Here is a 10781-nt window from a genome sequence, read left to right as displayed (position 1 = left end):
GGTTAGTGCGGCCCTTTGCGCTGCATTTGGGATTTCAATGGATTTTCCTTGCGCAAGGGGCGTTCTTGGGGGCGTAACTGGCGCTGCGGGATGTTCTCTGCGCCAGCACTCATTATGGCTTGGGAATTCCATGAATACGCGGTGCACCAGAATGCTGTTTAGTGCACACGGCTGGCGCTCGCTGGCGCATGATCCCTCTCTGCGCTGCTCGCGTCCGCTGCCTCTGCGCTGAAATCTATGAATTAGCCTGCAAATCTTTTAATCAGGCAAAACACTGAACCTATATTTCACCAAACATCTCTACCTTATGTAAACTATTTGGTTTCTTTTTAAAAATAATCTGCAGAAACAGACATTTGCAATAATAATCTTTAAAGCCTGGCATTTTGCATTCATGTTCTCATTATAAATACTTGACTAAAAGTACCAGAATGCTATATGATTAACAGTGAAGGGTGGTTGATTATTTCACACGTGACATGGGGCACTGTGTAGATATCTGCAAATGATTTAACAGGTTTTACTAACTTCTATACTTGGACACCCCCAAGAACTCCCTTTGTGATAAACCCATCAGTTTGTTGTCACAGTTTGACACAAGAATGCTTCTTTTCATGATGCATACTGCACACAACATGTTAACATTAACACTTAACAGGAGATGCGACTTAGAGAACAGGGCCCCCTCCTACATTATTTGCTGTGTCTGTTCCAAAGCACTACCCATCAGTTGTCTGCTGCTGGCAACAAAAAGGATAGTGTGTAAAAGATATGCAGCCCAGGAGGTCTGCTCGATGAACAGCCGGTACAATGTCTACCATGCGCACATGTCTTCTCCCACATGAGCACCAGTTGCCCAAAAATGAGTCCTAGACTAGACCCCTTTGCCTTCATAGTAGAGCTGGTAGGGTGGCAAGCTGCAATCTGTTGCTTCAATTTGTACAGTCTGTTACCGCAGCAGCTATAGGACACAAATTCACTTTGCCCTCTATTTGGGTGCATGGTGGGGCATTAACAAACCAGCTGACCATGTGATCCGGCGAAATCCACGCTTCCAAATTAAATGTGAAAGTTTGGAATTTGATGTCTGATGTCTGATGTTCTTCTCCCTGCAGGTCTCCAGCTTATGCCCATGGTAGAGCTTGACGACACAAGGCATGGACAACTCCTCCTTCTTCATCTACTGCAACAGCGGGGACTTCAAGATTCCCATCTACACTGCCTTCTACATAGTCACCTTCCTGGTGGGCTTCATCTCCAACACTGTGGCCCTCTATGTCTTCCTGTGCCTCCTCCCCCGTAACAGCCCCAGTTGCATCTTCATGACCAACCTGGCCATCTCAGACCTCCTCTTTACTCTAACCTTGCCGATGCGGATCACGTATTTTCTGAGGCGGGGTGAATGGATTTTTGGGGATCCTCTTTGCGGAATCAGCATCTTTGCCTTTTATGTGAACATGTACAGTAGTATCCTCTTCCTTACCGCTGTTAGCATATCCCGCTACGTGGCTATCCTCCGTCCCATGGACGTTAAGCGGATCTTCAACTGGAGACGATGCGTGATCATTTCTCTGGCCATCTGGGCTCTTGTCTCCTCATCGTCCTCACCATTCCTACTTGCCAAATCATACCATTCCAATGGGACCATTCGCTGTTTAGAACCTCAGAACCAAACCTATCTGGGGCGTGTCCTTATCATGAACTATACTGGTTTGGTTATTGGGTTTGCCCTGCCGTTCATTGTCATCACAGTGTGCTGCATCCGTATTATCTGCCAACTTCAAGGGTTGAAGACACAATTGGCTGGGGCAAGGACCCCCCGGGGGCGTACAATGGCCCTGGTAAGCATGGTCTTTGTCGTCTTCCTCGTCTGCTTCTTTCCATACCACGTGGTCAGGACGGTCCACCTCCACTACGCAGCCAGCTTTCGTCATGACTGTGCCCTCACCATCATGATGCAGAAGTTTGTGGTCGTAAGTCTCTGCCTGGCGGCGTCCAACAGCTGCTTCAACCCGATTCTATATTATTTTGCGGGCACCGGTTTCAGGCACGCCCTCAGAGAGTCTTTACGGCGCAGCCGCATTGTTTCTTCTAGGAAGTCAGTAGAGAACAGCATATTTGAAGCCTCTCCAGGGGCCGAAAGCCCTGTATTTGGTGATCCTCAGGAGGGCCAGAAAATACAAGTGCCTCTACAACAACTGTCAAATTCGTAGAAAATTGGGACTAGAATCTTGAGGTTTAGGCGTTCACAGGTGTGAACTTTGGGGATTTTGGACCAAAAATGTACATTTACCAAAAAAAGAATGACTTGACTACATGAATGTCAATGCTGCCATTGAGACAGGCCAAGGGTGTGCCAAAGAAACAGATTCACATCTAATGTGCATGACTTGTGGGACCGCAATATATTATCTTCACCTTTCCATAATATATGTGCATATTTGATGTCTGTTTTGGTATTGGGCAAGTTATGTTTCCTAGAATGGAAACCACACGTCAAACAAGGTGTAATTTAACATATTGTCTATAGGGCAGACATTTTGATTTTATTGACTAATTGTGGACATGTGTGCAGCTTCCACCGCCTCTAGCGGACACGCCCCTTTCTCAAAACAGCAACCCTGTGTGCCAACCTAAGAATGCACTTCCTGGCCTAGTCTTTCTTCTGTATCCACAGCCACAATAATGTCTTATCTGGCACATCATGAGACCACCACGAACCCAGAACTACGGGCAGAGGTTCTTGGGACTGGTGTTAAGCTCTGAACTCTTTGCTCCCTGGTATATAATTGGTTATTTATAACTGTGCTTAATACCCAGAGGTTTCTAAGCGTGGACCCGGGATTCGAACCTGGGTTGCTCCATGTCGTCTTACTTCCCAGGCAAGCACGTTGCCCCTGAGCTATCCTCTTGAGACAAGCAATCGTCCTGCTCCTATTTTCTATAGGTCAATTTTTGAAGGCTCCACATATCCAGATCCAATCGTCCCACGTGATTAGTATTCTTCAGGTTAACTTTTCCCTTGCACCAGACTCCCTACTATGGCAAAGTGAGGGAAACCCTGTCGACCCCTCTGAGATGTAGATGTTCATGTCATCTAGTACCTGTGCCAATGACAGTATCTTACCTCAAAGTGTTACTGCACACCATTGACCACCATCCGATCAGCCATTGCAGAACACTGTCCGAACACTCAATGTACTGCACTACTTAAGATTGCTCCCTCCCATTTCAGAAACTTGGGGTCTCTGGGGCCATTTGGAAATTCCATATTCTGGTCCATAAGTGTCAATACACATCCAGTGTATTGTTTATTTAGGCCGAAGATGTAGACACTACCATTGGCCCCTTTGGCCGTCAGACTGCCATTATGGTCTCAGCCAATGCCATACCCTGACTTGCCACTAGATGACGGGGGAATGTTGGACGGACCCATATATTGCATGGAGAACCAGCTCACGTGTAGACTTATGTATAAGCAGTCCGTCTGAATGGCTGTAAATATAACATGGCGATTTGGTGTATTATGACTCTGCCAATTCAGAAAACAAATGTCAGCATCTCCGCCCACATGCAAGTTAAATGCACTTGGAGATGCATGTGGTTCTGTCACATGGAATTGATGCGACAGGTTTATTTTTGCACTTATTTCAGCACACAAAACCCAGAGGCATTTATGTATTTATTTGTTCGGATTTGTAGAGCGCACATCAGCCTGGGGGCATCGTGGCGCTTGTTACAGACATATCTTAGCTGCATATACATGAGCGATATATAATTTACAGGAGCAAGTATGACAATTGTACATATTTACAGTGTAGTATATTTACAAAGTTAGCAAGTGTGACAAGTTATTGTGCAAGGAAGGAGGTCTTCAGTTTTCTAAGAAAAATCGGGAGTGAGTTCTCCGCTCTAATGTCAGCAGGTAGAGCGTTCCAGGACTTGGCAGCAATGTAGGGGAAGCTTAGGCCACCGGCTTTGGCTTTATTGATGCGTGGGATACGGAGTAGGTTGGTGTATTGCGTCCTGGTGGGACGTGTGGAGGAGGGTTTGGAGATGGTCTCTGATAGGTAGGTCGGGCGGAAAGAGAGAGGCATTTGTGTGTGAGAGTGAGGATTTTGAGTGTGATTCGCTCTTTAATCGGGAGCCATTGGGCTGAGTGTCTGGTGTGGGTGATGTGCTCTCTTATTGCGATGCTAAGAGCGGCCCGGAGAGCTTTGTTCTGTGTGACTTGTAGTCTGTTTAGGTTTTTTGCCAATGTGCCTGCTAGGAGGGCATTGCAGTAGTCTAGTTTGGCTCCAATGGTTGCTCTGGCTATTGTAAGGCAATTAGGTTTAGAGAGTTATGGCTTGATGGCGTTTATAAGTTTGGTAGTGTGCGCAGATGAGGAAGTGATTGACTGGTCATAGATAGTGAGGAGTCTACCCCCAGTGTTTTGACAGCTGTGGATACGGGGATGATGGAGTTGTCAATGTAGAAGTTGGCGTACAGTTTGTCCAGTTTGTCTAGGGTGCTCTGTTGTCCTAGTATCATGATTTCAGTCTTGTCTCCATTAAGGCAGAGGCCATTGACTGCCATCCAAGCCTGAATGATGGAGTAGATAGAGTGAAGTGCCTTGGCGTCTTCGTGGTATGAGCCTGAGAGAGGTAGAAGTACTTGTGTGTCGTCCGCGTAGTTCGTGTATGTGATGCCATGTGAGTCAAGCTTGTCAAAGAGGGGCTTAGTGAACAGGTTGTAAAGTGTGGGTGCAGTGCAGGATTCTTGAGGGACCCCGCAATGGATTGTTTTCGGTGTGGCGTTAGCAGTGTCCGAGGAGACTTTCATGGCTCTACCCTCGAGGAAGTGATCCAGCGAGCTGATTCTTTAGAGAAAGTGTGTGCGGTGTGAGGTGAGGGTCTTGTGATCAACCAGATCAAATGCAGCTGAGAGATCTAGGAGGAGCAGTAGGGCTGGCTTTCCCTTAGCCATGATTTGGGTGATCTGATTCTTCAGATCCACCAGGGCTGTTTCGGTGCTGTGTCCTTTTCGGAAGCCTGATTGCCTAGTGCCAAGGATGGAATGGTTTTCCAGAAAGTGTTGGATTTGGCAATGTGCAGCTTTGTCCAATAATTTCAGGAGGAATGGCACTGTGGTTATTGGTCTGTAGTTGTTGGGTTGTAGGGGGTCGAGGGTGTTTTTTTTTAGGAGGGGGCGGACCCATGCCTCTTTGAGGTTGGCTGGGATAGTGCCTGATCTAAAGGATGCATTGATGAATGCCGTGAAAAGCGGCGCAAAGTGGTCTGCTCAGTCTTTGATGAGCTTTGGCGGGCATATATCGCATTTACAAGGTGAGGGTTTGAGGTTTTTTAGTAAGTTGATGACTTCTAGTTCTGTGATGTCTCTGAAGGAGAAGTCAGGTATGGTGGGCTTGGACGAGGCGGTTATGGAGTTGGTAGACCTGGTACCTGTATTTTGAGGTAATGCTTTACAGTGTTCTTTGATTTTCTTCTGGAGAAGGTCAATTTTGTGTAGCATGGCAGCTTGGATACTAGCACACCAGGCTGCATCTTTGATTATTTCATCAGGTGTATTGGGGGGGGGGAATGAGCTCATTAAAGATGGCAAAGGTTTCTTTGGAGTGCGATTTGGCATTGGAGATTCGTGGGTTGAAGGCGTTGGCTTTGGCAGCGGTGATGGCTGTTTTGTATTGGTGGGAGATTGAGGTGAATTCGTTTTTGGCACTGCTGCAGGGGTTAGTTTGCCACTTTTTTTAGTGCTGCCCTTTTGTGGGAGCGCATTGAGTGCAGTTCTTCAGTGAACCAGGAGTTGGTGTGTAGTGATTTTTTGTCTTTTTTCCATTCGAGTGGTGCTATTTCATTAATAGCCTTAGTGATGACATCTTTGTAGATGTCTGCTAGAGTATTGGGGTCGTTAGCAAATGGAGGTGCTAATTCGGGGGTGTTGAGGTAAGGATGCAGGTTGTCCTCTTTGAGCTTTTTAGAGCTTCTGACTTGAGCAGCGACAGCCGGGGTCAGAGTTTTGTGGTTTTTGGTGACAGGTACTGAGAATTTGATGCAGTTGTGGTCTGTCCAGGGCATCCAGGCGCTAGTTACAGAAAGTGCATAGTACATTTAGAGAAGTGCAGGAACACGTATGTTGGTTACAGACAAAATAGGTGTGTGCAGATGCAGACTGACAAAGCCTCACCTCATGGTACGGGGGGCTACATCAGGCGTGCAGAAAAGCAAATGAGACATAATATGAGTGCATGTATACATAGACTGACAAAGCCTCAGCTCATGAGACGGGGGCTACATCAGGCATGCAGACAAGCATATGAGACATAATAGGAGTGCATGTATACATAGACTGACAAAGCCTCAGCTCATGAGACGGGGGCTACATCAGGCATGCAGACAAGCATATGAGACATAATAGGAGTGTTTGTATACACAGACTGACAAAGCCTCACCTCATGGTATGAGGGGCTACATCAGGCGTGCAGACAAGCAATTGAGACATAATATGAGTGTGTGTATGAACAGACTGACAAAGCCTCAGCTCATGAGACGGGGCTACATCAGGCGTGCAGACAAGCATATGAGACATAATAGAGTGTGTGTATACGCAGACTGACAAAGCCTCAGCTCATGAGACGGGGGATACATTAGGCATGCAGACAAGCATAAGAGACATAATAGAAGTGTGTGTATACACAGACTGGCAAAGCCTCACCTCATGGTGTGGGGGGCTGCATCAGGCGTGCAGACAAGCATATGAGACATAATAGGAGTGTGTGTATACACAGACTGGCAAAGCCTCACCTCATGGTACGAGGGGCTACATCAGGCATGCAGACAAGCGTCTGAGACATAATAGAAGTGTGTGTATACACAGACTGGCAAAGCCTCACCTCATGGTACGAGGGGCTACATCAGGCATGCAGACAAGCGTCTGAGACATAATAGAAGTGTGTGTATACACAGACTGGCAAAGCCTCACCTCATGGTGTGGGGGGCTGCATCAGGCATGCAGGCAAGCGTCTGAGACATAATAGAAGTGTGTGTATACACAGACTGGCAAAGCCTCACCTCATGGTACGAGGGGCTACATCAGGCATGCAGACAAGCGTCTGAGACATAATAGAAGTGTGTGTATACACAGACTGGCAAAGCCTCACCTCATGGTGTGGGGGGCTGCATCAGGCGTGCAGACAAGCATATGAGACATAATAGGAGTGTGTGTATACACAGACTGGCAAAGCCTCAGCTCATGAGACGGGGGCTACATCAGGCATGCTGATAGGCATACAGGACACAATAGGTGCCTGCAAAGGCAAAGAAGGTAGTTGCAAAAGGGCAAAATTGGTATGGTTGCACAGCCTCACCCCAAGGTGTAGGAAGCTACGCCAGATGGAAATGCAGGCAATCATGGAGATCAACACACATGAAAAGGCGCGAGTATGGATAAAAGAGATGCCTAGAGGTGATAACATGTGATTACGAGTTACGCATTTGTACAAAGTGCAGAAATACATGGTTGTGGACTATAGCTGGGCAGTAAGGAGCTTACAGGCATAACAGTGATGAGGTCGGTGAGCGGATGCTTGCCGGGGTAACATTAACAGAGTTCAAAAGTCAAATGCTTGCAGGCATAAAGGTGCAGAAGTTCAGAAATAGCAAATTAGGGAAGGCTGGGTTTCCTGTTTGAAAGCATTGTTAGGAGGTGCCTTTCTTAAAGCAGCTTGAGTGGGAGGCCATCTGGGTGCATAAGCTAGCTTTGCCTGCCGGCTTTGAGTTGGTTGCTGGGGTTGGACTAGATATTTGCAAATGTAATGCTCTGGCTGGTGAGCTGTGAGGGGGGCCTCGGCATGAAGCAGTCCCCAAAAATGTGCTGCATGGTCTGTGAGCACAGCTCGTACTAAACCCATACAGCGCTCGCATCTCCTGGAAGGCAGCATTTGCTAAATTACAATCCAACAGACCCACTGGGGCCGCCTACTCGCACCTCCTCACCATCCCCAGATTCAAGTTGCACAAGGCAGGAGGCCGCAGCTTCCCTGCGGTAGCGGCGAAAAACTGGAATGCACTCCCTCTATTACTTAGATCTGAATCATCATTCTGGTCCTTCTGCAAAATTCTCAAAACATGGCTATTCTTGGGTTTGGCGTGCTCTACAAATGCCTTAAATAAATAAATAAATAAATAAATGGGGTGGATGGGAACAGTGGCAGGTGTGCTACTGAGGTACAGGCAGGCTCTAGCCTTGTTTAAGGACCTTCGCTAAGCACAACAGTATATAGGTGCATCATTGAAATCATTTTTAACCTTACCATGGCTTGGAGACAGTATGAGGGATACGGCAGAGGTGATTCTAGAAATTGAGAGCAGGAGTGACATCCGTGCCGACAGCCTCAGACAGGTGTGTTAGGCCTTAAAAAGGGGCCTTGCAAGGGGACGGGCGTCCCCTGCCGGCTCCTAATTACTGGATCCTGATATTTCGCTCTCAGCCTATCAGCAACAGCTGGAGGCGGGAAGGATGCTTGGTGAAGCCCAAGCAGGGCATCAGTGAAGACAGTGGCCATTTGAAAGTGGAGCACAAGAACAGCCACCCATAAGAATGTATACCCCGTCCCCCCGAGGTATCACTGGTGCTCTGGTGTCACTCTGATATCCAGAGGCATCAAACGAGAGGACAGTGGCCCTCAGAATAATATGCTGAGAAGCCCCTGATAGTCCAGTCACACACAGCAGGCATACAGCATAGGAGAATGACTAAGACTCTGAATTGTGAGACCTTGCCCGTAGGGACTGTGGCGGTCCATGAGGCCCACGCTTTCCTGATCCTCCACCAGGCACCACATAGGCTGCTGGAGTCATCCTCACCTTAGCCCTGCTAGATCCAGCAGGAAGCGAGATATAAACCAACAGATTCCCTCCACACCTTGTCGAAAAGATTTGAAATGTCTGAAACCTGCAGATTACCAATGAGGTTAACATGTCTATCACATTTAAACTATGTCTTGAAAACCACCTACTTTCAACTATGCCTCCTCTGTATGAAACGTGCACTTTTGGCACCACCCAAAATATTGTTGTCATCCTGGTTAGTGTACCTCCCTCTTTGACTAAGGCAACGGTATCCAAGGTGCTCTCCCGGTCAACACCACAGGCAAGCGTAAAGGAGCATGCCTCATTCTTGGGCTGACATCAACTGATGGCATTACACTAGCTCAGATGACACTGCACTGTCTACCAATCACAAGGTTGAATCTATCTCAATCTTTCTTTGAGCCCAGAAAATCTGGCTCACTGAGTCTGACTGTTACTGCATCTGTGAGTTCAGCCTCCTTCATCCAGATACTCCCTACATGCAGTGGCAAAATACCCGGGCTGATACCAGTAGCAGGTGTTGGGTAACTCCATAGGGAAGTCTGCCTTGCACCCAAGCACACAGTAGAGATTAGCAATAGGGAACACCAGAAACAAAATGGCATCCTTTATTGACCCTTGACCCACTTGTTTCCATGCACTGTGCCTGATTTTACATGATTCAGGAAAAGTGAGCACAGTCCACAGGAAATAAGCCACCACCCCGTTAAGATCATCAAGGCCCGACATTAGGATTCTGTGCATGGATCAAGAACATAGCAAGTAAACACCAGTTTGGAGCTTTAGTCCCGGGTTCCCTCACTCTGAAGGGAATCCAGCAAACTAGCAGAGACATCCTGTTCTGTTGAGGATGATGATGCATGTCCTATCTACAAAGCTATACATGGCTGCGCATCCAACTACCGAAGTACATTGTTTCGTCCATGTCAACGGAGAAGACCACTAAGGTTGGCTGATCAAATCAGACTTTGTCCCCTAATGATGAGATATGAAGGCTTGTTATTGAAATTTGTAATGTCTGCCGACATGTGATTCACTCTTTGGCACCATGCAATACACAGTGTCATGGTGAGCTGCCTCCCACACATGTCTTTCTTTCTTTCTTTCTTTCTTTCTTTCTTTCTTTCTTTCTTTCTTTCTTTCTTTCTTTCTTTCTTTCTTTCTTTCTTTCTTTCTTTCTTTCTTTCTTTCTCATTGCTGATAAGCCTAAATTAAACTCAACTTCATCTCTCCACGGTGTGGCGATGGATGCAAACTGCACTACCCATGTACAATATTTCAGTGATACCCAACATGCTACAAAATCTGTGCCCTGCAGGGTGGGCGCTCAGTGCCATCTCCAAGAGACATATTGTTTATAAGTTTATATACCCTGTACGCGCTTCATGAGCTCAGCATTGTTTGTGTACGGAGTGAAAACTTGGCTTTAAAAAAGGTACAGCCATGGGAGCTGTTTTGACCACCCCCTGCAATTCTTTTATTTGCTTGTGAGCTGTTTGGACATAAAATGGCCGATAGCAGACTACAGTTATAATAAAACAATAACAATATGACCCTTTATAAAAAGTATCTTATTATGTCTTTGACAAAGAATGCTTATCTGTTCATTTCACTTTCACAGCAAGGGACTGATGAGGAGGAACAAGTCTTAAGAGTAACTAAGGTGATAATCAGTGGGTATTTAGTGTTTCAGTTCCCTGCTGGCTGGCAGTCTCCTGATAATCGGTGGCTATTAACCACCGGGTGTATTTCCTTGTCACTGTTATAATGTATGCACACCAAGGGCGCCTTAGACTGTTTTCACCTCCAACTAAGGGCCCCGAAATATTATGTTGAAATGGGCCTCCATACATCTTCAGCCGCCTGATCATATGTGAGACTGACCATTACGGGAAAGTGGCACATGTGATG

General features: G+C 46.8%; 1 protein-coding gene across 1 annotated transcript; it reads left to right on the top strand.

Annotated features, from left to right (window-relative positions):
- Positions 1–1125: 1125 nt before the first annotated feature.
- Positions 1126–10436, top strand: LOC138566670 (cysteinyl leukotriene receptor 1-like). The gene has a single exon (XM_069644239.1). The coding sequence runs from the start codon at positions 1158–1160 to the stop codon at positions 2211–2213; it is 1056 nt and encodes a 351-aa protein (XP_069500340.1). The 5' UTR covers positions 1126–1157; the 3' UTR covers positions 2214–10436.
- The last annotated feature ends 345 nt before the right edge of the window (positions 10437–10781 follow it).

Source organism: Ambystoma mexicanum, chromosome 1p (genome assembly GCF_040938575.1).
Source record: "Ambystoma mexicanum isolate Mex_15411 chromosome 1p, UKY_AmexF1_1, whole genome shotgun sequence".
NCBI classification, from domain to species: Eukaryota; Metazoa; Chordata; class Amphibia; order Caudata; family Ambystomatidae; genus Ambystoma; species Ambystoma mexicanum.
The sequence above is the reverse complement of the archived record's forward strand: the minus strand, read 5'-3'. Positions and strand labels throughout refer to the sequence as shown.

What these genes read in the sequence shown, in the direction of transcription:
- LOC138566670 (XM_069644239.1), top strand. Translation starts at nt 1,158, where the DNA reads ATGGACAACTCCTCCTTCTTCATCTACTGCAACAGCGGGGACTTCAAG.